This window comes from Lithobates pipiens, unplaced genomic scaffold (assembly GCF_037356315.1).
Source record: "Lithobates pipiens isolate NorthernLeopardFrog02 unplaced genomic scaffold, aLitPip1_a1.2 Scaffold_13, whole genome shotgun sequence".
Classification (NCBI taxonomy): Eukaryota; Metazoa; Chordata; class Amphibia; order Anura; family Ranidae; genus Lithobates; species Lithobates pipiens.
In genome coordinates, this window is record NW_027507718.1 from 166,908,073 (window position 1) to 166,935,852 (window position 27,780).

The window sequence follows — 27,780 nt, forward strand, 5'->3', positions numbered from 1 at the left end:
GATCGCATGGGTGTTCACACCATGCGATCCGAGTTTGCAGATCGCACTGCGATTTGCGAACTGATCTGGGGGTGTCATTAACATTTCACTGACACTCCCAGCAGTTCGCATAGGGCAGTGTGAACTGCCGCCGGGAGGCATGCGATGCGGGAACCCGCCGCGGATTCGTGGCATTCCCGCATCGCTCCAGTGTGAACCCAGCCTAATAAGCGATCGTTGTATTAGTGTCACAGGTGACGCTAGTTAGGCAGGTAGGTATTTAGGTTCGCCGCAGCTTTTTATAGCGCCAGGGACCCCCATATACTACCGCATAAAGCCCCCTGATTGCCCCCTAGTTAACCCTTTCACCAGTGATCACCATATAACTGTTACAGGTGACACTGGTTGGTTAGTTATTTTTTTATAGTTTCAGGGCACCCGCCATTTATTACCTAGTCTCACTAGTGTACCCCTAAATTTAGGGGTGTCTACTTTCCAAAATGGGGTCATTTGGGGGGGGTTTGTGCCATCTTGGCATTTTATGGCCTTCAAAACTGTAACGCCCTTAGAAAGCCTGAAGGCGGTGCTTGGTTTTCGGGGCCCCGTACGCGGCTAGGCTCCCAAAAAGTCCCACATATGTGGTATCCCCGTACTCAGGAGAAGCAGCAGAATTTATTTTGGGGTGTCATTTCACATATGCCCATAGCATGTGTGAGCAATATATCATTTAGTGACAACTTTGTGTAAAAAAAAAATATTTTTTTTGTCATTATTCAATCGCTTGAGGCAAAAAAATAAAATATTCAATGGGCTCAACATGCCACTTATCAATTTCCTTAGGGGGTCTACTTTCCAAAATGGGGTCATTTGGGGGGGTTTTGTACTGCCCTGCCATTTTAGCACCTCAAGAAATGAGATAGGCAGTCGTAAACTAAAAGCTGCGTAAATTCCAGAAAACTTACCTTAGTTTGTAGATGTGACAACTTTTGCGCAAACCAATAAATATACAGTTATTGACTTTTTTTTTACCAAAGACATGTGGCTGAATACATTTTGGCCTAAATGTATGACTAAAATTGAGTTTATTGGATTTTTCTAATAACAAAAAGTAGAAAATATCTTTTTTTTTCAAAATTTGCGGTCTTTTTACGTTTATATCGCAAAAAATAAAAATCGCAGAGTCAGTCAAATACCTTTAAAAGAAAGCTCTATTTGTGGGAAGAAAAGGACGCAAATTTCGTTTGGGTACAACATTGCATGACCGCGCAATTACCAGTTAAAGCAGCGCAGTGCCAAAGTGTAAAAAGACCTCTGGTCATTTACCAGCAAAATGGTCTGGTCTGAAAGTGGTTAAAGTAAAAAAAAAAAATATATCTTTTTTTTTTTTTTTTTTCTAAATTGCCGCTCTTCTTTGTTTATAGCGCAAAAAAAACCCCACAGAGGTGATAAATTGCCACCAAGAGAAACCTCTATTTGTGGGGGGGAAAAAAGGGCGTCAATTTTGTTTGGGAGCCACATCGCATGACCACGCAATTATCCATTAAAACTATGCAGTGCAGAATCTCAAAAAGTGTTCTGGTCAGGAATGGGGTAAATTCTTCCGGGGCTGAAGTGGTTAAATCGGACCATAGATAAACATGATTTTTATCCTAACCTAAAAACTTAAATTTACTATAATGAAGCTGAACAGTCCTTAGATGTGCTGTCTGTGACACTGGCTTTTTCATACTTTGCAGTCAGACAAATAGGACAGGCTGTATAGTCAGATAATGTACCCAATTGCTTGTCAAATTGTAGCACAATCAGCTAATTGAAAATATCTAATTTGGGTATGTTTTTTCCTGTTTAACTGTATGACAGTTCTCTGACATGGTTTGCAGTTTTATAACAAGATTATTTTTATTTATTTTTTTATTTTTATTTTTTTACAGGGGAAAGACCTTATCAGTGTATAATGTGTCCATATTCCAGCTCACAAAAAACCCATTTGACTCGACATATGCGGACTCACTCAGGTTAGTGATTTATGTGTTTCACATATGGTATGTTTGATGGAAAGCCAAAAAGCATACATATTAGTGGGCAGAAGCATGTTCTTGGGTGGAGATAAATGTAAGACTATATATATGAAAACCTGCATATGATCTACACAGCACAGGTTGGCATTAATGATTAGGGTTGCACCAATACTGGTATCGGTGCCGATAAAGTATTTGCACAAGTACTCGAGCAAATGCTCCAATATCTGAAACCAATGCCTTTTGCGGTGCGATTTGAGCCGATACAAAATGAATCTACTCAAATTGCACTGCAAATTTTAGCATGCGATTATGAATCTCTTTACTGGATTTGTGTAAACACAGTAGGGGCCGGTTCACACTGCGGGCAATGCGAGGCGACACCGACTTGCCTCGCCGCGACCTGCCGCGACCTCAGCGGCAACTTGCAAATGACTTCTGTATAGAAGTCAATGCAAGTCGCCCCGAGGTCGCCCGAAAGTAGTACAGGAACCTTTTTTCTGAGTCGGAGCGACTCGAGTCGCTCCTCTCAGAACGGTTCCATTGTACAGAACGGGGGCGACTTGTCAGATCGCGGCGAGGCAAGTCGTGTCGCCTCGCATCGCCCGCAGTGTGAACCGGCCCTGAAGAAAAACAGGGAAGCCAAGTGCAGCAATGGGCAAACTTTTTATTTTTATTTTTTTATTTTTTTACAACTCACATGTTTAAAAGTACATATCTCACATGTCAAATGTCGGGTGAAACCCCTATAAACCAGCTAGGAGCATACATGTGGGTATAGGATGGAAGTGATGTCAGCTGAGGGCAGACCTCTTATACATCTCCAGTCCTGTGAGCATTGCAAGCGTCCATGGCTTTCCATCATCGTTGGGTCCCACGGCATGGGAACGCTATAACCGTTCAGATTTGTACGACATTCAAGTTATGTATTGGTTATAAAAAGTTTTAATGAACTCTCTGCTCACTGCTGCATGTAGCTTTCCTGTCTTTCTATACTGGGCTCACACAGGAGCATTAATTTGCAGTGCGATTTGAGTCTATTCATTTTGTATGGGCTCAAATTACACCACAAAGTTATCGTTACTTGGTGCAACCCTTCTGAAAACACATTTTAACGTTCTTATCTAACTTGTGTGTTTGTATATGGACACATCTAATTAATAACTGAGTGGGAATTAAGAGAATGTTGGAATAAAAGTTTATCGCTCTCCATGACTTATTTAAAGTAACTTGTACATTTCTTCAGAAATGTTAAGCTTTGCTGGAATCAAGTAAAAATGACCTAGGTGATATAAATTCAAGTCAAAGAACACATCTGTGACTTGATAACACTGGACCACTATATTTTCTGTGTTCTTAGATAAGATTAGATTTAGATAAGCCTTCCTTTTGCCTAAAGGTTTTCCCCCATCTATTGGTAACAGGGTGCAGAGATTTAGCTAGACTTTTAAGATAATTACATTTTTGTTCTCCCCTGCTCTCTTTTTGTGGTTTTGTTTTTTTGCTACAAATATTCCCTTGTCTCTACAACCTGCAGCAGCTAATATGCAGGTTGTACTGGATCTAGAGGCCCAAGGAGTTGTCACTGTCTACCAATCCCATGCCCACCCCAAATCTACCCATGCCCATTGTAATGCTTCTCCTCAAACTCCTTCACAGTTCTCAAAGGTTTATGGTTCAGTTTGACCTAGCCTGTACTTCAAGACCCTTAAAGTGGTAGTAAAGCCACGTTTTGAAAATTTGCTTGCAGGCAGGATATTTATGATAGAAGATACCATTTTGGTATCTTCTGTCATTTAAGTTTCCTCCTGTCTGTCAGCGGTCATGTGCACTGAGCCGCACATGTGAAGTTCAGTGTAGGAGTGAAGTCATCACGGTGCGGCTATTCAATTGGCTGAAGACAGAACCTGGAAAGAAGACCAGGTGAAGATGGAAGCACCCGGGACCCAATCAGACTGCAGCACTGGAGGTCTTCTTTGACAGGTAATTCTGCCATAATGTGCAAAATATGCTATGCATCCTAGCACATTATGTCATATACCTACAAGGTGCTTCTAAAAAGAAAATATGTACTGACCAGTGCTACTGCTTTAGGGCTGGTTCACACTGCTGCCAATGTGGGACACCTGCGAATCCACTGCGAGTTCCCGCATCGCATGTCTCAGCGGCAGTTCACACTGCCTTATGCTAACTGCTGGGAGTGTCATAAGTTAATGATGCCCAAATCGGTTCGCATATTACAGTGCGATCTGTAAACCCGGACAGGAATTGTTCACAACCATGTTATCTGATTCTGCTGCGGACCAAAAAAATTTTTTTACTCGCCGTAAAATCCTTTTCTCTGAAGTTGATTGACGGACAGAGCTCCATTAATTCTTGACCTTAGGGTTATCACGCCACTTCAGGAGAGGACTAGGCGGAACATGTAACACATGTAAAAATGGCAAGACTGAATAGCACCGCCCAGGGGCGATCCCTCAGGCTATAACCACTCGCCCTGCTTCCTGCAGCTCAGTTTGTCAAAAAGCAGTACAAACATAAATAGGAGGGGTGTGTGCTGTGTCAGTCGATGAACTTCAGAGAAAGGGCTTTTACGGTGAGTACAAAAATCACATTTTCTCTTTCGTTCATTGACGGACACGGCTCTTTTAATTCTTGACCTTAGGGATGAGGGGTGGAAACGGCAAAACATAACTTCATCCACAACAAAGGGAACACCTTAACAGAGGAGTCGCCATCTTAAATGGCCGGCATCAAAACCAGCGGCCAACTTGTGCATCAAAAGATGCGTTTACAACAAACTAGTAACATAAAGAATTGCAACCTTACAAAGCTGCCTGCAAAACCTTGCGGCCAAAGCAAGCATCTGAAGATGCGCTTACGTCAACTTAGATTTTAGTGAAAGTGTGAACGGATGACCAAGTCGCCACCTTACACACCTGGGAGATAGACGCTTGCTTGATGTCAGAAAGCCCAGGACATACCAATTGCTCTGGTGGAAAGAGCCATGACAGGAAAAAGGGGCACCCGCCCCTTTAAGGCATAGACCTGAACCACGATCTGTCTGATCCACTGAGAAATGGTGGACGACGAGACCGCCAGACCTTTTTTCGGATCAGCCACCGAGACAGAGTCTGACTTCCGGAAGGGAGCCGTAGCAAACAGATACACCCGTAAAGCCCGGACCATGTCCGGGGAATGTAATGCAACCTCTTTTGGGTGTGTCGGCTTAGGACATAAGGAAGGTAACAATGTCCTCATTTAGATGGAATGCCAATACCACCTTTGGAAGGAAAGAGGGCTGCAGACATTATCCTTATGAACGACCAGGTAGGGAGACTTGCAAGACAAGGCCTCCAACTCAGAAACCCTCCTGGCAGATGTTATAACCACTAGAAAAACTACTTTCTGAGAGAATGTTAATAAGGGAATCTCCCTAATGTTCTCAAAAGGTGGTTTCTGAAGCACTGATAGCACCCGTTTCGGATCCCACGGAGGTAGCGGTGGTCGAATCGGAGGCACTACGTGTCGAACCCCTTGCACAAAGGTACTCGCCAATGAGTGAGTTGCCAAGGGGCGTTGGAAAAATACAGCCAAGGCTGATGGCTGTCTCTTGATGGTGCTTAAGGCAAGTTTCTTATCCACTCCTCGCTGCAAAAACAGGATCCTGGAAACGGAATAAGTGCACGGATGCCACCCCGAACAGCAATTTTCAAGTCTTGCCATAGATTCTCAATTGGATTTAGGTCTGGACTCTGGGCCATTCTAACACATGAATATGCTTTGATCTAAATCATTGTGTTGTAGCTTTGGCTGTATTTTTGGGGTTGTTGTCCTACTGGAAGGTGAACCTCTGCCACCGTCTCAAGTCTTTTGCTGAAAGATTTTGGTTTAATATTGCCATGTATTTAGCTCCATCAACTTTGACCAGCTTCCCTGTCCCTGCTGAAGAAAAGCATCCCGCAACCTGATGCTGCCACCACCATGTTTCACAGTGATGTGCAGTGTTAGTTTTCCGCCACACATGGCATTCTGCTTATAGGCCAAAAAGTTCCTTTTGGCTTCTTCTCTGATTAATGCTCTGCTTGCCTGGCCTCTCAGTTTTAGGTGGACAGACATGTCTTGGTAGGTTTGCAGTAAGGTATTCTAACAAACATCTGAGGGCTTCACAGAACAGCTCTATTTATACTGTAATTATATTACACACAGGTGGACTCTATTTACAAATTAGGTGACTTCTGAAGGCAATTGGTTCCACTGGATTTTAGTTGGGGCTATCGGAGTAAAGGAGGCTGGATATAAATGCACGCCACGTCACGTTTATTTGTAAAAAAAAAAATTGAAAACCACTAATCACTTTAAAATGTCGTGTCACTGAATAAAATAAAGTTACGTTTTTGGTTGTAACATGACAATGTGGAAATTTTCAAGGAGTGTGATTACTTTTTTGAAGGCGCCGTAGATTCATTACACACAGTGATATAGTTCAAGCATTTTTCTTTTAATTTTGAATATGGCTTGCAGCTAGTGAAAACCCAAACTTTCATTATCTCAGAAAATTTTAATATTACATAATCCAATAAAAAGAAATTAAATACACAAATGTTGACTTACTGAAAAGTATGTCCATATACAGTATATTATGCACTCAGTATTTGGTCGGGGCTCTTTTTTTTTTTTGCTTGAATTCCTGCATCAATGCGACGTGCCATAAAGGTGATCAGCCTGTTGCACTGTTGGGGTGTTATGGAATCCCAGGTTGCTTTAATAGCGGCCTTCGGCTTATCTGCATTGTTGGGTCTGGTGTCTCATCTTCCTCTTGACTGTACCTCACAGATTCTTTATGGGGTTTAAGTCAGGCGAGTTTGCTGGCCAGTCGAGCACAGTGATATCATGATCTTTAAACCAGGTATTGGTACTTTTGGGTGCCGGAAGTCCTGCTTGAAAATTAATTTAGAATCTCTATAAAGCTGGTCAGCAGTGTGAAGAATGTGCAAGAGCGCTAGAATTTCTGGTAGAGGGCTGCGCTGACTTTGGACGTAAAGTTATTGTAAAGTCTTGATTTAAAGTATAACATGTTTGTTATTTTTTTAATCTCTTCTGTGCATTTGGTTTTTACACGGGGCAGCCCGGACCCACCTCTTGCGAGTGCCCCCACAGCGAGCAGCTTACTATTGGGGCACCCAAGCAGAATCACAACTCCCTGTGTCCATTCAGACACGGAGCCCCGCCCCCTCTCTCCCCCTATTGGCTAACTGACTTCGACAGCCGTGGGAGCCAGTGGTCCCACTGCTGTGTCTCAGCCAATTGAAGTAGAGTACTAAACAGCTAAGACACTCATTGGAGAGAGATGGGGCTCAGATAAGTCATTATGGGGTGCTGGGGAGGCTGCTACACAGGTTGTTTGTTTTTTTTTTGTTTTTTTTTATCTTAAAGTGGATGTTAACCCGATTCATGAAATTTGAGCTGGGCACATATATGGCTAAGGTCTTTGGGCTTTTGATGACCCTCTGTAAGCTAGTAAGTTCTTTCTAATAATCTCATGGGCTGTCCCAGCGTTTTCGGGAGCTTTTGTCTGATGCGGTCATTTTCTGGCAGCCTGGGGCACTGTCTCTGTTCTACTCTAGCGCTGGGTGGCTGTTGAAGCGTGGAACAGTGTGAAAACTGACACAGGACACCTCGTAGTGGAAAGCAGGCAGAGGGGAGAGCGGACCGTGCTACAGCAGCACAGAGCAGCACCTGGGTCAGGTTGGTGAGTCCTGCGGAGAGCCTCGCAGTCTGTGGCAACTAGGAAGGTGGGCATTTTGTCTCTTGCCTTACGTCCCGGTTGACAGGCGAGATGGGGTTAGCATGGCATCAGAGGCTGGCGCTTCTTCCCCAGACGCTCTATGGACACTCTATCCGCGGTCCTGGAATCATTTTGTTTCCAGAGTAGAAGCGGCATGTGAGCGCAAGGTGGGTAAAAAAACACCCCGTACAGGACTTACTACTGCGTGGTATGAGTACTTGTACCGACTTTGGAAAGGTTTCAGGGATTGTACTCCAATCTGTTTGTAATCCCGAAGAAGGAAGGGGTCTGTCCGGTAGTGGATCTCAAGGCCCTCAATTGCTTTGTGATGGTGCGGAGATTCAGGATTGAATCGGTTCGTTCCATGGTCGCTGCACTTAAAGGGGATCAATGTGTTGGCGCTTCAGGTGATCAGGCGGTGCCTCTCCACATGGTCGCAGAGACTCCAGGGGCATCCGGTCAGGATTCAGTCGGACAATGCCACGGCGGTGGCATATGTCAATCATCAAGGAGGGACAAGGAGCTCAACTGCAGCACTGGAGGTGTCGCAAATCCTACAGGGGGCAGAGCAGTGTGTGCCAGCTCTGTCACCTCTATACATTCCGGGTGTAGAAAAGTTGCAGGCGGGCTACCTCAGTCGTCAGTTACTGACCCAGGGGGAATGGTCACTGCAAACCCGGAAGTGTTTTGGCTCATTTGCCTAAGGTGGGGCATGCCGAATGTGGGTCTCCTAGCCTCTCGGTTTAATCGGAAAGGTGTAGAGGTTTGTGGCCAGATCAAAGGATCCCTAGGCGGACATGTCAGACGCGTTGGTCCCATGGGGGCATTATCGGCTGATTTATGCCTTTCCCCCTCTCGTACTCCTCCCTCATATGCTACTCAGAGAGGTGGCCGAGGGGATTCCAGTGAATGATTGCCCCAGACTGTCCTCAATGTCCTTGGTATGCCGACATAGTACGAATGGTGGCGGATGTCCCTTGGCAGCTGCGGAAGCAGGAGGACCTTCTGTCACAAGGTCCGATACTTCATCCTGCTTTACCGTCGCTGGTTTTAACGGCATGGCTGTTGAAAGCCAAGTGATGAGGGGCCGAGGACTGTCGGCTTAGGTAATTTCCACTAGGCTTTGGGCGTGGAAGTCTTCTTCCTGGAAGGTTTATCATCGAATGTGGAAGGCCTACATCTCCATATGTGAGGAGATGGGGTGGCGTCCGCGTACACATTCAGTGTCCAGGATCCTGCTGTTTTTACAGGGAGGCGTTGATCAAAAACTTGCATTAAGCACCATTACAGGGCAGATATCAGCTTTTGCTGTCTTTTTTTTTTTTTTCAGTCACCCTTGGTGACTCACTTATTGGTGCGTACGTTTGTTCAGGGGGTTCAGCATGTGGCCCCTCTGGTACGACCGCTGCTGCCCCCTTGGGATTTGAATCTGATGCTCTCGGGGCTTCAGAAACCGCCGTTTGAAAACATTAGGGAAGTCCCCTTATTGACTCTCTCAGAAAGTAGTCTTTCCAGTGTTTATTACGTCTGCAAGGCGGGTTTCTGAGTTGGCGGCCTTGTCATGCAAGTCTCCCTACTTGATTCTCCACAAGGATAAGGCGGTGCTGCGTCCGCAGACCTCTTTTCTTCCGAAGGTTGTTTCTGCCTATCATCTAAATGAGAACATTGTGCTTCCATCCTTGTCCTCGGCCGTTGCATCCCAAGGAAGTCGCTTTACGTTCTTTGGATGTGATCCGGGCTCTGCGGTTGTATCTGTCTGCTACGGCTCCTTTCTGGAGGTTGGACTCTGTTTTTGGTGGCTGGTCCGCAGAAAGGCCTGGCGGTCTTGTCTGCCACCATTTCTCGGTGTATCAGACAGATTGTAGTCCAGGCTTATGCCATAAAGGGGCAAGCGCCTCCCTTTCCTGTCACGGCGCATTCTACCAGGGCATTTGGTGCTTCCGGGACTTTCTGACCTCAAGCGCTAGTTTCTCAGGTCATCCGTACACACGCTTTCACCAAATTTTACAAAGTCGATGTGGGCGCATCTTCGGATGCAGGCTTCAACCGCAAGGTTTTGCAGGCGGCCGTTTGAGGTTGTGACTCCCCTGAGGAGGAGTTTTTTGTTATGGGTGGAGTTGATCTTCTTTGTTCCCACCCCTCGTTTTTGGCGCTGCTTGGGGGATGTCCCTAAGGTCAAGATTAAGGTGCTGTGTCCTTCAAGGAACGAAAGAGAAAATAGGTTTTTTGTACTCGCAGTAAAATCCTTTTCTCTGATGTTCATTGACGGTCACCGCACCCACCTCTCCTATTTGTTTATACTGCCTTTTGACGAACTGAGCTGCTGGGAGCAGAGTGAGGGGGTAATAGCCAGTAGGACCGCCTCCTGGGCGGTACTGTGCTTGTTTTTTATGTGTTCTGCCTAGTCCTCTCCTAAAGGTGGTGATATAACCTGAGTTCAAGATTAAGGTGCTGTGTCTGTCAATGAACATCAGAGAAAAGGATTTTACGGCGAGTACAAAAGTCCTATTTTTATGACCGAAACTAAAACTTTTTTTTTTCTTCAAAAATTTGGGTCTTATTTAGTTTGATCACCTATGGGGTTTTTATTTTTTGGCAAATACCACCAAAAGAAAGCTTTGTTTTGTGGAAAGAAAATTGATAAAAAATTTAGTTTGGAATAGTGTTGTTCAAAGTGTAACTGCGCTGAAAATTTGTCCTGGGCAGGAAGAGGCAAAAATGCCTGGTATTGAAGTGGTTAAACCTTTTTTCCTGGAGCTGGATACAGCAGCTTAGTTCGGTATAACAAACAATAGGAAACCGTTGCTCATGGTAGGTCCATACTACCAGCACCCCACACGCACCTTTCCAGCAAGGTCCTCGCCCAGCTCGCATGCTGCATAGAAATCAAAATTGGTCCGCATGGCCGCACCCTTGAACTATCATTTGTATTGTAAATAGACCTATATACACTCTATCTCTACCTCTTGGATTTTATGGTCTATTTATAATCTGGAGGATCATTCAAAAGTGCTGCCATCTGCAAATGTCATTTGGATTTTTCTAGCAACTTAGTTCCCCTGCTTTGAAATGCCTTCCAGTATCTGAAGGTCATACTGGGCATAGTCCTGTAGCAGGGGGTTTTTATGCTTGTGTTTTGGCTGGTAAATCCAAAACCATTCAAAGAGGAAAATGAAATTAGGACTTCAAAGAATGTCTGGATATGGGTAGACCCAAACTGGGACAGATCTATAGCCTCTGAGTTGGTTCTCCTATCTCTACTTAGAGATTATATTATTCTGTATTATGTATGAACTACAGAGTTTTTAAAATAACGATATTAACAAACAATTGATTTTATCTTTTTACCAAGATTTTGTGTGAATTAATCTTTCCTCAAACAAGCATTGTTTTACCAATATGTGTTTTTTTTTTTGTTTTTTTTGTTAATGCCTTCACAGGAGCAGCTGGGTATGAATTTTAATATTTTTATAGAACTATGCATGTTTTTTTTTTCTGTTTTAATAGTGTGGTGATTAAGTTTCCAATCTCTACTGCATTGAATTAATATTTTATTGTGTTGTTTAGGTGAAAAGCCATTCAAATGCGAGCAGTGTAATTATGTAGCGTCAAATCAACATGAAGTGACACGGCATGCCCGGCAGCTCCATAATGGGCCAAAACCTTTAACATGCCCACACTGTAACTACAAGACAGCAGACCGCAGCAATTTCAAAAAGCATGTGGAGTTGCACGTCAACCCACGTCAGTTCTTGTGTCCTGTTTGTGATTATGCTGCATCTAAGAAGTGTAACCTGCAGTATCACATCAAGTCCAGACATTCTGGTTGCACTGATATCACAATGGATGTTTCCAAAGTGAAACTGCGGACAAAAAAAGAAGTACCAGTTTCGGAGTTTAGTGTAAATAAGCAAGAAGAAAAAGAAAATTCACAAGTAAGATCTGAGCCAGTAGAAAAGAAAACTGATGGGAAAATAAAACCAAATAAAGAGAAATGTGAAACCCTTAAGTCTGCTTCCATTGGCCAGGTTACCAAACGTAGTTGCAAGATTGCTTCACATAAGACTGAGGATACAAGTGGAGATAAGAATACCTTAAAAGCCAAACGTGCAAAAAGAAAATTTAGCTCTGTACTTGATAAGCCATTGAAGACCAATGATGCACAAAATACCAGTATGAAGAAAAGTAAATTAAGTCAAAATAACCAACCAGTGCGTGACGTTAAAAAAGGAAAACGAACTGTTAAGTCCCAGAAGCGGAAGCTTTTTATGAATAAGAGTAGCCAACAGAAACCTCTTAATAAAAAAAAAACTATGTTGGAAAGCAGTGATAACGCAAACAGCAAATCTAAGAAAACATCTGTGGATTTTGATTCAGAAGCAAATATCCTGCAGAACCAGCACTCTGCCAGCACACCTGACCTACCACTGGGAGCTTCATTTGCTGCCGAAATTGTAGTTGATCAGCCCAATGCTAAAGAACCAGTAGAAAACAGTCAAAAGGAAGGAGAAAATAGTACTGAAGAAGAGGCTGTTGTGAATGGCCCAGAGGCTGTTGTGAATGGCCCAGAGGCTGTTGTGAATGGCCCAGAGGCTGTTGTGAATGGCCCAGAGGCTGTTGTGAATGGCCCAGAGGCTGTTGTGAATGGCCCAGAGGCTGTTGTGAATGGCCCAGAGGCTGTTGTGAATGGCCCAGAGGCTGTTGTGAATGGTCCAGAGGCTGTTGTGAATGGCCCAGAGGCTGTTGTGAATGGTCCAGAGGCTGTTGTGAATGGTCCAGAGGCTGTTGTGAATGGTCCAGAGGCTGTTGTGAATGGTCCAGAGGCTGTTGTGAATGGTCCAGAGGCTGTTGTGAATGGTCCAGAGGCTGTTGTGAATGGTCCAGAGGCTGTTGTGAATGGTCCAGAGGCTGTTGTGAATGGCCCAGAGGCTGTTGTGAATGGCCCAGAGGCTGTTGTGAATGGCCCAGAGGCTGTTGTGAATGGCCCAGAGGCTGTTGTGAATGGCCCAGAGGCTGTTGTGAATGGCCCAGAGGCTGTTGTTAATTACGCAGTTTCCCTTGGTAATGTTCTTACTTCAACTGATGAAAAAATTGAGACTTCAAGTGAGCTGCCCTTAGACAATAGTTTGTGTGAAAGAGAAATGGCTCAGATAGAGAATAGTCCAGTGACCCATAACACCGAAAGAAAATACACCGAAACAGAAAGCTTACTAGACTTGCAAACTTCAGACTATGGTTCTCAAGCAGATCAATCTGCAGCAGTAGCTGAAGAGTTTCAGTGTTGCCCTATAAAAGAAATAGAAAACAATTCACAGATGGAACACTCAGTACAATGCAAATCAGATGACTCAAAATTGCCTCAGTCACCGTCAAATACATCAGTTGATCTACATACAGAATGTAGTGAGCATAATTCATGTGACCTCATTAGTAGTGTATCCTTGGATGTTGAGGAAGATGAAGGAATCCACAGTCATGAAGGTAGTGATATAAGTGATAATGTTTCAGAAAGAAGTGATGACTCTGGTTTAAATGGTTTACAATATGCTCAAGAAACTTTAGGTCCAAAACCTTCATGTGAATTGACTCCTGTTGCTAAAACGCTTGCTGCTGAAAGTTTTGTCTGCATTTTTTGTGATCGTACATTCAAGAAAACAGAGGAATATACGAAGCACCTGAAACGCCACTTGGTCAACGTGTATTACCTTGAGAAAGCTGCCCAAGATAGACTGTAAACTGAAGCAAGTTTCATAAACGCTGTTACAACTTTGGTCATGCATTCTTTATAATGGTACACAACTGTGCAGTATACTTTAATGGCTTGATAACCACCCAACTCCTATTTGCTAAGTGAACTCTTTAATTTGAAAATGTTAACATTCTAAGGTCAGATATTTTTGTTCTGAAGCCTCTTTAGCATTGCTATTTTTTTTTTTTTTTTTTGAATAGCTGTTAAAGGTAAAGAAAATGGTATACAATTCTGAATGCACTGCTATATTAAAACTGAATACCTTGCAATACAGGATTTCCTGCTATTCAGTTCACTAATGAAAAGGTTTTCTAGCTCATTCCAGTCAGGAATCTTTTTTTTCTACTTTACTAAAGTACCATTTAGTATAGAAATGAGAGTTGACACTGCAGCAGTCAGTAAAGTCAGCACTAATGGTATGCATTCTTGTTTTGAATCAGTGCCTTATTTAGCAGTGAAGCGAGGATGAAGGTGACAATCCTGGCACTTGCACCTTTACAAACAAGACAGCAGAAGCCCTTTCCATGTTCTGCTCCCTTAACCAAGGACCAATAAAAATTTGACCTAATTTTTAAATGCGTGCAGAAAAAAATTGCTTATGTAAGGGCTATAAATTTATGGAAATATTTTTCTTGCACATGGCTGATGTCCTTGGCTGACTTGATTTTAACCTATTTAAAATATTTAACAATGTTATATGATTTGTATTAATAAATAACTGGATTAGCCCTGGCTTTTTGCATTGTATGGTCCAACTATTGGCCCCAAGAAAGGGAAAAAAACAAAAAAACTATATATCTAATGTGGCAGTTCAGTACCTCCTAAAAAGTGGGGACCTCGCATATATTTTGTTGTATTTGCTTAAAAACTCAACAAAAAAAAAAATTACATCTCAAAAAGATATAGACATTGACACTTTTTTTAATTTCTTCACAATAATATGTAAGTATTGCAAAAGAGCGTTTCAGGTTTTAAAGCTTGTAACATTCCACTTTTTGTGACTTAAAGTGGCATACTCACAAAGGATAGCAGGTAACTTAAAATAAATAAATAAATATAAGTATATATGTGTGTGTGTGTGTGTGTGTGTGTGTGTGTTGGGGTAGTTGGTTATTTTTCTTTATAATTAAGCCGTACTTGATGTACATGAGCATTTTGTGTACTATAACGATACAGAAAATTATAGCTACTAAGTTAAACATTGTTTTTAGAGCCCTCCATAACAGCTTAAGTTGTCTATTTTCCTAATTTAAATTTGGGGTGTATATTCATTATACATTCTGTTTTTTAAAGTGAACCTGTGCTTTAGCAATACAGGTCAACACAAATACCTACCTGTAAGTTAACAAAATGTGAATGGATACCTGCAAAACTCTGGCTGCAAAAAAAAAAAAAAATCCAACATCTTGCAAACTATTAATTTTCCAGGCTAGTTGAAGCGGGTGGTACAGGTAGAGGAAGTGCTCATCAGAAACTGGTTTGCATTCAAAGTGGGTGTTTAGGGTGGCTGATTTATATAGGAAAGGTATGCTGGTAAAAATTATTTGTATTGGAGGTAGTATAATAAGGAAGGCAAGATGGGAGGTGGCGTGGTTTTTCACATTTCTCCATACATGGCAGTGTAAGTAATATAGAGAGTTGTCATCTGTTAATTTTGTAATGCTTAATTTTGTTTTTTTAATCAAAAATCAACAAAAAAAAAAAACCTTGCCCACTTCAGCTGCATTTTCCTTTTTTTGTATTGCAGCAAACCACTGTTGTAAACAGCGATTTGTGCTTTTTTTTTTTTTTTTTTTTTTTGCAGTACCTTGGACTTTAACATAAGTCCCCAAGCCTTTTTCTCCCTAAACTTTTTTGATTTGGCAAGTCATTGTTCCACAAATTATATGTTTTATCATTTCTAGTCTACCCTTATGCATTAAACATAGTTTTTTGGGGGAGGGTTGAGAGGCCTGTAATTGTAGCAACTTTGGATACATATATTCGTTTATTGGGAATAAATAGTATTTAAACAAAGTAATTTTCCTGTTTCCTAAGTGCAACGTTTACACCCTTGTATGGATGCCACAAATATAATCAACAACATCTGCTGATTTAAATTATATCCCGTTAGTGCACCTTGTATGTGTTGTAGTGGAACTGTAAAGTTCAAATTGAACATATGAATTTTACTTTAGGTGAACGGTATTCCCCCTTTAATGTTACAGGCCGGTGTATGCAAAGGGGAAAAAAGTGGTTTGACTCCATTGATAGTGAAAAATTTCAAGGTTCTGCCTCTGGTCACTGGAGGCCAGATCTAGACCCACATGTAGTTGTTAAGCAACAGATCACATCTAACAGAGATCTATTACTTGCTGCAGGGAGAGGCTGTACAGAGCTACAATAGCTCAGCCTGAGCCTCGCTGACAGTGCTGTGACACTCCCAATGTAGTCACAATGCAAAAGCATTGTTTACATTCTCTTCTATAGCATGCTCCTATGGAGCAATTTGTAAAAGTATTGGTAGCTCAGGAGCTGATTGTTTTAGAAAACTTTTGATTTGTTTCACTGACCACTAGGACAAACATGAAGAGGGAATCTACAAAGTGAGCCAATAAAAACCTCACAGGAGATCTGATTTTTACCACACTAACATTCACGTCAAATCTGAAAAAAAATTAAATAAAAAATGGTTTGGATCCAGAAACTGCTTGGTTAAATGTTTGCTTTTTTCAACTCTTGTACATACATCTAAGACCCGACTTTGATAGTTTAAAGATGATTACATAATGTCAATGCATATCACTGTTAAGTATGTCCGTACTATGGAGAGAACAATGAAATTGGGTTATGTGAATTTAGGGCTTTTTGGGCAATGAAATCTGTCCTTGAAAATTGCTATGTAATATTCATGCACTTGATGAATTTTTATTCATCATACAGGTTTATGTTTGATTTAATATTAGTGGGACCTTCATTTTCTGTATCAAAATGATTGTGTGTGTGTATATGTGTATGTATGTGTAAAATATATATGTGTATGTATGTGTAATATATATATATGTGTGTGTGTAAAATATATATATATATATATATATATATATATATATATATATATATATATATATATATATATATATATATATATATATAGTGTTTGTGTGTGTGTGTGTGTGTGTGTGTGTGTGTGTGTATATTAATAAAATCATCTTATCTATGCAGTTAAAATAGTTTGCTTCAGATTAAAGCCAAAGTTAATTAATGTTTTAGTTTCCTGTATCCATTTGTCTATATTGAAATGCATTCTTTCATTTACTAGTAAAAGACAAAGTAGGGTTTTAGTTGAACGTACTTTTGAATATTGGATGGAACTAATATAATTTATTTATTTTTTTTACTCAATTTTAAATGTGATAGGATTTAAACTTTTTTGATCATTAGGTCTTGGTTAATTGTATTTTCGAGTGCGAAGACCTGCTTTAATCGCATCTGATCAGTGTTGTGTGATGGACCTATGTGGTATTGGCTAGCTCTTATTATTTTTTTTTGTATCCAATTAAGATTTGACTTTGCAAAGTTGATATGTTCTAGGTATATGTGCGTCAGGGTTTAGCATTTCAAAGAACATGTAATGGTTGTCCTTTTCTAATTCCCTAATTCAGTGTTGCTTGTTGTCAGGGACAAAACAGTATTCCAGATTGCTAGTCAGAGTAAATTTGTGGTGGTGCGATACATTATTTGCTAATATGCAGCACTAATAGTCCTGAATAATAGCCATATTTCAATTGAAAATATTTCTCTATTTGGGCTAGATAAAAATTAAAATGTTTTACACTGACATTTGGTAAGATAAATTAGAGTAACTAACTTATTTTTGTGTTGCAGTTTTTTTAGCGTGACTGTCAAACATTTCCTGTTGATAAGAGCAGTGAGTGGGGAAAGTGCATGTCCTTACTAACTTTAAATTGTGCTTACACTTTAGCAGCCAATTTGGGATAACACATGCTTTATATTTGGTACATGTTCTCATTCACATAGCATAACTTTAATACATTTAAAAATTGCAGCTTGAATTAAGTGTTCTGTTCTAGACATGACAGGACTGTAAAATCCTAGTCCTAGTCCTCTTTTTGTTTGAGGGGTCTGAGCTTCTGTGTTTGCCAAAATTAACCCTGGTTGTACTGTGCAGCCAGATCTTGTCAGTTGTAAACTACAGAAGGTTTTGAAGCCAGGAACTCAAAAGTGGAACTCTGCTTGCTTATCTCCCCCCCGTTGCCACATTTGTCACCTTCTGGGGCACGGCTACCTGTTTTTGACTTGTACCATTCCTTACTAACAAGAGACACCCACTGCCAGACCAATTAGCGCAATGCGCATGCGCTGTAGGGAACAGCTTCACTGCTGGGTTCCCTTACCAGGAATGGTGGCGACTGCACCAGACAGCCGATCCGAAGATCAGCTGGAGTGCCGACATCGCAGGCTCCCTGGACAGGTAAATGTCCATATATTACTTTTTTAATTTTTCATGGGGGAGCTGGACCTCCCCTAATGAGAGGAAACTCTGCATGTCCTTAAGTCTCACACTGAAATTATTCAGAAAACCCCGTCAGCCTTGAGGTCTTCTCTTGAGAAATGGCTACAAGGTAAGAAATAAAAAAAATTAAAAGGTCTGGCGTGCTGTGTGAATTGGAACATCTATAATGGGGTTTTCTCAAATTTGACTGCAAATGTGGAAATACACCATGGCTCCATCTCCATTATCATTGTAAGAAAAATCCAGTTTCTTGAGCACTGTTTAATTCTATGTTGACCAGTATGTAAATTTGGAGGAGTAGTTGGAAGTTTAAAGGGACAGTCCACCACAATAATTTTTTTTATTTTATTTTTTTTATAGGCAAAGCCTAGTGAGTTATGTTGGGCATGGGCTTCTTAGGACAGCCATACACGGTTCAAATTGTTAATAGGCAGCTTAATGTACCAAGTTGATAAATTTTGGGTACAACCAGCCTGCTGGATTCTCTAACGCTAGCAGCTATTATAGCCGCTAACGATAATCGTGGTCTTCTCCTGGCAGACCAAAGTTAGGAGAAAAAAGAGTGATTTGGTGGGAGTTCAGAGGATGTTTACAAGGAGGCCGAAAAAATAATTACAGGGTTTTTAGTAGTGGGTGTGTCCTAATTATATCTGGAGAATGAGCATTTTGTCCTAATACAGATTTCTTTTTCCAAGGACTGACTTTTTATCTCTGTCCCCATAGGGTAGAGTCACATTCGCATGATGTCTTAGTGACCTAATTTTTTGTCAAATTAAAGGCAAATTGGAATAGCTTGATTAGGGATACCAGTAAGTATAGTGATTTGGGATAAAGGGTGAAGGGGACATCTCCTAGAAGGGCATCAGTAATAACATGACAAATGATCCCCTGTTCATCCAAAAGGTAAACTTAAAATGTTAGCTGGAGTTAAACTTGGATATTACCAGGTTTGTTTTTTTTATGGAGGAAGCCATAATTTTCATGCAGGCTGGAAGGAAATCAAATATGTTTGCCTTTGTTCAGCTCCATTACATGGTGGTTGGACTGAGGGATTACTAGTTAAATAAGGAGGTTTGTGCTTTCTTCTCAACTGTTAGAAGCTGACAAGGGGAGTGATTTACGAAAGGCAAATCCCCTTTGCACTGCTAGTGCACTTGAAAGTGCAGTCACTCTAAATCTAAGGGGTAGATATGAAATGAGTGGAAGCTCTACTGATTTCTTCATCCAATCATGTGCAAGCTAAAATGCTGTTTTTTATTTTCCTTGCATGTCCCCCTCAGATCTACAGCGACTTTACTTTCAAGTGGATTTTCCTTTAGTAAATAACCCCCAAGGAGTCAAACATTTCTTGCAAGATCAGGTGTCTGTAAATGCTTACAGCCTAAAAAAAGGTAACAAATACAGCCACCACATCTAGGAATTGGAAAGCTGCCATATGTTGTATTTTTGCTTTAGTTTTAGATGAGCCTTGAAGTTGGAAAAGTGAGCAGCACCCTTCATGACATGCAGTATACTGTTGTGGTATGCTGAAAACCTATAAACCATGGTTTTGGCATGCTTTAGCTTTTGTCCACCAAAATGCATTGCCAACTGTCTAGTTTTGAGCTGAGTACTGGATGTAGGGAACAATTATGAACGAGATGTTAAAAAAAAGGCAAATGTTGCTTGCCACCTGTTCTAATCAAATTATTTGCTCAGACAATCATAGTAAGCCTTCATAGCCATCTTGTTACTGTCATGTCTTAGCTGGTATGGAATAGTTTTAGGTTATATTGTCCATGTGTACATATTTGCATATGGGCAAACATTGTTTCTTTTGAGGTAGTGTGCACACTCTTTTAAATGCAGCACTCACTGATTAAATTCAGCACCTTCAATAAAGTTGTTTTTTTTTTTTTTTTTTTGTGAGCACTTTGAACCTGGAAACAACATTTTGGGAATTTTTGGGTAAGGTGATGGTTAATAGGCACTTTTTTACTATTATGTAGCATCTTTTATGAACATGGTGGGGGTTGATTACTAAAGGCAAATTTGCTCCAGAGCTTAGTAAATGAGATGAAACTACACTTTGCAAAACAGAACCAGTAGCCTGCAAGGAAAATAATTTTTTTTTTGCTTTAGCGTGATTGGATGATGGATGTTAATAGAGCTTCCCCTCATTTACCCCCTCAAGCTGCAGAGCAACTGCACTTAAAAAAAAAAAAGTGCTGTCTATTTGCCTTTAGCAAATCAAGCCCAGTGTGTTGGAGTATCAAAGTACTCCACCGAACAAGATGATAAACGCAATATTTACTTCTAGGGTGTCCATTTGTTTTTTTTAAACATTTCAGGTCACTGTTAAGTAACAGTATCAGAATTGTATATTTAAACGGACAAGATTTATAGATACTGTAGTTCCGATTTACCACATTACTGATTTCCTCTGTGGAGATGTTAATTGCATACATAAGAAGCCATCGATTATATAATTTTTTCTTTCCTGCCACACCGAGTGGAAGGAAAGAAAATTGCACAATTTGCCCATCAACACGGTCAGAGATGGCGTGAAAAAAAAATCTGATAAACTGGTTGTACTGAAGTCAATCAATGGATCAACTTCAGTACAATCTGCCTGCCCATAGATGGATTGATTCTTCGTTCAGCAGGGACTGGCCAAGATTTTATCCATCTTTGGCTGCTTAAATAGGATGTTAACTCCAATTAGTTATAAGTGAAGGATAGGTAAGGAATAGGTTTTATGTGCTTTTGTCAACCTGTAAAACTGGTTTACACACTGATTTGACCTCCTAGGGGTAGTGATTTACTTTTGTTGTATATTTTTGTGGGTCTTGGAGAACTACAGGGTGCTGGGATCAAATGGAAACACAGGGGATGAAGGTCAAATGCCAAATATGTCTCATGTCCTGCCACTTTTTTTCTTTTTCCTGAAATTTGTACAATAATCTTGTAAAACCGATTACAAGTGTTCTCTGGATGCAAAATGTAAATCCCACTTGTCTAAAAGGATATTTTGTTTTCGGTTATAAGGAAGGCGGCAAAGTGCAGCACTTCAAAACAACTCATTGAAAATTAATCTTTCAGCCATTGTCAATTTTAATGTCATTGAAGTTGTAGTACTTTGTACCTTGATTCTCTTTAAATGGCTTTGAAAAATATTCTTCAGTTGGGTTGGTTTATATATAGATATTTTTCATTCAATTAGAAAATTATATTAAAGGAAATTTCTCACCAAGAAAAATGTGCTTGCACAAAAAAAAAAAAAAAAAAATCAACAGCAGTCTCTGAGTAGAATAAGTGCAGTGAAATTCTATACTGACATTGTGTGAGACCATTATAAATATCTGCCATGTCCAGGCACAGAGCAGTTTTAAGAACTTTTGGCTGTATGTACCAGCTTTCTGTATAAGAGTTGTATATATTGAAACAGAAGCCAGAACAGATTTTTCATTATGGATTACTTTACATGCTTTACACATTCTATACTAGCTATATGTTATGTCTTACACAACTATATATATATATATATATATATATATATATATATATATCATTGTGTTGTACAAAAGATGTTCAGCACATCTCTGCTTTTTGAAAATACATTATCGTTAAATTTAAAAAGGTTACCTTTCTTTGCGGGAGGCCTACTGCATAATGAAATAAACTATGTTCTAGTTATCAAAATAAACTGTATATGTTTTTAGTAAAATGTTACTTTTTATAGGCTGTGTTAAGTACACAAATGCATATCAAGTTGTTTTGTAAGTATATTTATTTTATGCATGCAAATGCTCACTTGTATATTTATGTAGATGTGCATGTTTTTTTTTTTTCTTTGCTTTGTAAATTATACTGAGTGATATTATATATACATATAAACCAAAGGAAAATGTTGGTATGTATTAAATTTTTGATAAACACTAGTGCAGGCTATAATGATGTTTCGTGTAATCCAGTTAAGCATTATTATTACCAAATTTAAGTTTCTCTTTTTCTTGTAGCACAAATGCTTACATAAAATTGTGTGCATTTATATAGATAATGAAAGTTTAATAAAGATTTCAGGATTATTTGTCTTTATCGACCAGTTATTATATGTGCAGTTTACATAAGGTGATGGCTAAACTTTATTGTACTTTCTCTATAGGAATATCCATTTACATTGTAGAAACAGGTTTTGTGAAATAAAAGTATATACAGTATCTTAAAGTGAGCACACCCTCACATTTTTTGTAGATATTTTATTATATTGTTTCATGTGACAACACTAAAGAAATTACACTTTGCTACAATGTAAAGTAGTGAGTGTACAGCTTGTATAATAGTGTAAATTTGCTGTCCCTCAAAATAACTCAACACACAGCCATTAATATCTAAACCGCTGGCAACAAGAGTACACCCCTAGGTGAAAATGTCCAAACTGGGCACAAGGTGTCAATATTTTGTGTGGCCACCATTATTTTTCAGCACTGCCTTAGCCCTCTTGGGCATGGAGTTCACCAGAGCTTTATGGGTTGCCACTGGAGTAATCTTCCACTCCTCCGTGACGACATCACGGAGCTGGTGGATGTTCGAAACCTTACTCTCTCCACCTTACGTTTTGAGGTTGCCCCACAGCTGCTCAATAGGGTTTAGTTCTGGAGACCTACTTGACAAGTTTAATGTTAGATTACTGCCCTGTGGCCCAGTCTCTGAAGGGAGGGGATCATTCTCTGCTTCAGTATGTCACAGTACATGTTGACATTCATGGTTCCCTCAATGAACTAGCTCCTCAGTGCTGGCAGCACTCATGCAGCCCCAGCCCATGACACTCCCACTGCCTTGCTTGACTGTAGACAAGACGCTTGTTTTTGTACACCTCAACTGGCTGCTGCCACACGCTTCAAATCATCTGAACCAAATATGTTTATCTTGGTCTCCTCAGACTACAGGACGTGGTTCCATTAATCCATGTCCCTAGTCTGCTTGTCTTCAGCAAACTGCAGGCTTTCTTGTGCATCATCTTTAGAAATAGCTTCCTTCTAGGATGACGGCTATATAGACAAAATTTTATGTAGTGTGCGGCATATGGTCTGAGCACGGACAGACGTGCTCTTTACAGACGTTTTAGCGGCGGTATTCTGCTGCTAGCGGGGTGGTTTTAACCCCCGCTAACTGCCGAAAAGGGTTAAAACCACCCGCAAAGCACCGCTGTAGTGACATTTTGCTGGCTGTATAGCTGTGCTGCCCCATTGATTTAAATGGGTAGGAGCCTTCACTGCTCCAAAGATGCTGCTAGCAGGACACTTTTTACCGTCCTGCTAGCACACCGCTCCAGTGTAAAAGCCCTCCGGCTTTCACACTGGAGTGAAAGGGGCCGTTTTTTTAGCACCTGAAAAACGCCTCGGTGTGAAAGGGGCCTACAGCTCACAGTGCATGTCAGAGCAAATGAGAATCATGAGGTAAAGAACTGCCTGAAGAGCTCAAACAGAATTGTGGCAAGGCACAGATCTGGCCAAGGTTACAAAAAAAATTGCTGCACTTAAGGTTCCTAAGGGCACAGTGGCCTCCATAATCCTTAAATGGAATACGTTTGGGGTGACCAGAACCATTCCTGGAGCTGGCCGCCCGGCCAAACTGAGCTATCGGGAAAAGAGCCTTGGGGAGAGAGGTAAAGAAGAACCCAAAGATTATTGTGGCTGAGATCCAGAGATGAAGTCGGGAGATGGGAGTAAGTTGTAGAAAGTCAACCACTGCAGCGCTCCACCAGTCGGGGCTTTATGGCAGAGTGGCCCGACGGAAGCCTCTCCTCAGTGCAAGACACATGAAAGCCCGCATAGAATTTGCTAAAAAAAAAAACACACCTGAAGGACTCCAAGATGGTGCGAAATAAGATTCTCTGGTCTGATGAGACCAAGATAGAATGTTTTGGCCTTAATTCTAAGCGGTATGTGTGGCGAAAACCAGGCACTGCTCATCACCTGTCCAATACAGTCTCAACAGTGAACCATGGTGGTGGCAGCAGCATGCTGTGGGGGTGTTTTTCAGCTGCAGGGAGAGAGCGACTGGTTGCAATCAAGGGAAAGATGAATGTAGCCAAGAAAAGGGATATCCTGGATGAAAAACTTCTCCAGAGTGCTCGGGACCTCAGACTGGGCCGAAGGTTTACCTTCCAACAAGACACTGACCCTAAGAACACAGCTAAAATAACGGAGTGGCTTCACAACTCCATGACTGTTCTTGAATGGTCCAGCCAGAGCTCTGAATTAAATCCAATTGAGCATCTCTGGGGAGACCTAAAAATGGCTGTCCACCAACGTTTACCATCCAACCTGACAGAACTGGAGTGGATCTGCAAGGAGGAATGGCAGAGGATCCCCAAATCCAGGTGTGAAAAACTTGTTGCATATTTCCCAAAAAGACTCATGGCTGTGTTGGATCAAAAGGGTGCTTCTACTAAATACTGAGCAAAGGGTCTGAATACTTAGGACCATGTGATATTTCAGTGTTTTTTTTTAATAGATGTGCAAAAATGTCAACAATTTTGTGTTTTTCTGTCAATATGGGGTGCTGTGTGGGCATTGAGGAACAAAAATGAACTTAAATGATTTTAGCAAATGGCTGCAATATAACAAAGAATGAAAAATGTAAGGGAATATGCATACTTTCCGTCCCCACTGTATAAATGTGCATTTAAATCCAGGTATAACTTTTAACTCACTGACAACATACTATAGTGAATTTTATTAGCAGTGGGGGTTGATTTACTAAAACTGGAGAGTTCAAAATCTGGTGCAGCCTTGCATATAAACCAATCACCTTCCAGTTTTTTTAACAACAAAAAAAAAAATTAAGTGAACAAGCAGGTTAGAAGCCTATTTGCACCAGATTAACAGTTTAAATCTATGCTAGTATTGCTAAACTTTATAATTCTGCCTGGAACCTCCATAGTACAATCTCAGTGTTTACTAAAACCTCAACTTTCTGTACTTGCATGTGAATCGAGAAAACTGAGCTCAGCTGACCATATGCACCAGTGATTGCATCTGCTCCACCTGCAATGCAAAGCTTGATCATAAATGCCCATATTACATTTTGCCTACTTGAGGCTGCGTGGATTGATGATTCAAATGCCATTTGTCAAGCAGACAGAAAGTGGGGGACCGGTCTTCTCAGTCAAGATGGCAAGGATGGCCACCTTGCATAGAATATAAAGAGGGAAGCGCTACCTCTCCAAATAAACCTCACAACTAAAATATAACCCAAAATATAAAACAACCAAATTACAGTGTTAACTGATCCCTGTAATATCTAGGTTTCAGCACAAACAATAAGTGGCAGTAATGGTGATGAGCCCTAAGGGGTCAAAGTTTGACATTTTACACATTTTGTCATGTTACAACAATAAAATGTGTTTTATTGTGATTTTATGTTATAGCCCAATACAAAGTGGCACATAATTATGACATGGAAGGAAGGTGATAAATGGTTAGCAAAATTTTTTTACAAATTAAATATGTGAAAAGTGTGGCGTGCATTTGTATTCAATACTTTGTAGAACCACCTTTCACTGTAATTACAGCTTACGTCTTTTTGGGGATGTCTCTACAAACTTTGGACATCTCAAGGGAAATTTTTAGTTTGCAAAATAGCTCAAGCTTTGTCAAATTGGATGGAGAGTGTCTGTCTGAAAAGCAATTTTCTTGATCATACATCACGGGACACAGGAGCTTCATTACATAGTGGGTTATATAGGCACCTCTGGTGATTGGACACTGGTTAACCCTCAATTAAGGAGAATTCCTCCCCTATATAACCCCTCCCATATGGGAGGCACCCCATTTTTTTCGCCAGTGTCTATGGTGGTTGGTCACGTAAAACATGTGCTATGAAGAAAGCTATGTGCAGGTCCCTGCGGGGCCTAAGGGCTACAACAAATTGGATCTATATCTTGGGCCGATATTTTGACTCCCAAGATGGTATGGTACCCGGGCCTCGTCATCCGAAGAAACAAGGTTTTGCCTGTAAGTCCTCTCCTATTGGAAGACTGGGCTCTGGGAAAACCAGACTTGGTGTACTATTTACATAGTGGCACGAAAGTTTCTGGCAGTCTTTTACAAGGTCCAGGAAGGATGCTCCTCTGAGAAGGAACCCCAAAAAATCCTGAAGGTTGGCACAACTCTGCCCACCGCGATGGGTGAAGGCTGAAATCTGTCTGTTTTCAGCAATTCCTGCGGCGAGGACAGGTAAGGGAAGTTAATCCTATATAAATGTAGATTATGGATTTCTTCATTGAGTAGTTGTATGTCTTACCTGGTTTCCACCACTAGAGGGAGTAAGAGCAGCCTGATGCATACTTGCATGCCTTTCAGATACACGCTCAGTGAAGCCTGGTTCCTCCAGATGACTCACGTTTCCACTGCACTCTCTGCCACAATAAAGGTAATACAGGGGTCCCACGTAGTCTGAGGTCCCGCGCAGCTCCGATGGTGGTCCTCGTGCACACGCGCTAAGCGTGCTCCCGTGCTAATGGAGGGGGGGGTGTGGTTGCGAGCCGTGCACGGCGCTGTACTGCGCAGGCGCCAGGTGGCAATTTTAAAAAGCCCAGAGCGCCAGGGGGCTGTAAGTGGAGACACAGGAGCTGTGGGCAGTAAGCATCCTAAGGGATTGGATCCAGGCAAACCTAAGACACCTACTCAGCATTAGGTTGTGCAGTTTAAGCATATATGTTTATTGTGAGACTGTCAGTAAAGGCTGGCTGGCGACAGTGGTCCGTCACCTGTCTGTGCGCGAGTGCCTGGTGCGCGTGTTTGCGTGCGTGCGCACGCACGGTTACCGGCGCCAGGCGGGCTGTTTAAACCCAGTTCTCCCTTCAGATCTTGCTGCTTGATCTACAGCGTTCCTGAGACTATTACCTGAATCTGATCTGTTTGTGTATTGACCCGGCCTGACCTTTGACCTTCCCTGCCTTCTGCCTGCCTCTGACCTCCGGCTTGTCTACGACTCTGCACCTGTCTCATCCTCTGGTCCATCCATGCTCATCCATTACCGACCCGGCCTGTTCCATGTTCCTGCCTCTGCCTGCTGCATCTGTTCCTGTACTGACTGTCTGGTTTGACCCGGCTTGCCTGACTCTTCTGCGTGCCTGCCCCTGAGTATCCACCTGTTCCTGTTGGTCTCCTGCTGTCTACTGGTTCCTGTCCGCTGCCACTAGGGCCTGCTTGTCCAGCTACAGTTCCTGAAGTCAGCCTGATCCATCCACCGGCTGTTGATCCTGCCAGGCACTCGTGCTACCTTTGACTCCCGTGCCTCCTGTCACCATCATCAGGGGCCCTGAGTCGGGGACGCAAGAGAGGTCTCCTTTTGCATTCCGGGCTCACCACTAGGTACGTGACAGAGACTTTGAGCACAACTAGTACACTTTTTGTACTAGTACCTCTGCTTTGTAGCTTAGGACTAGGTCTCCTCGTAAGAGGGTCTCAGGGGGAGGTAACAAGGGCACTGGTAAATCACCGCCTAGGTCTAGGGGTTCTAAAAATGCCTGTAGGTTACCATCCCCCCCTGCAAGACTGCAGCCAGACTCCCAGGATGAGTCAGTGCCCCTGTCAGGTTTTGCAGCCTCTCCTAATGTCTCAGCCCTGGTATATGTCACTGAGGACTCCCTTAGGGCTACATTGGAGGGTTTTGAAGGGAGAATCATGAATTTTATTTCAGCTTCCCTAAAAGATAGCAGGAAAGGGGTAGATCCCCCTCCCTC

At 41.6% G+C, this 27,780-nt stretch overlaps 1 protein-coding gene across 2 annotated transcripts in view; it reads left to right on the forward strand.

Annotated features, from left to right (window-relative positions):
- REST (RE1 silencing transcription factor) overlaps positions 1-22,114 on the forward strand; it is a 66,691-nt gene extending 44,577 nt beyond the window's left edge. For both annotated transcript variants that reach the window (XM_077475814.1, XM_077475813.1), the window contains exons 3-4: positions 1,911-1,994; positions 11,353-22,114. In XM_077475814.1, the coding sequence (XP_077331940.1) occupies positions 1,911-1,994; positions 11,353-13,520 (2,252 nt within the window). In that variant the 3' untranslated portion in view covers positions 13,521-22,114. The remainder of the gene's footprint in view (positions 1-1,910; positions 1,995-11,352) is intronic.
- The last annotated feature ends 5,666 nt before the right edge of the window (positions 22,115-27,780 follow it).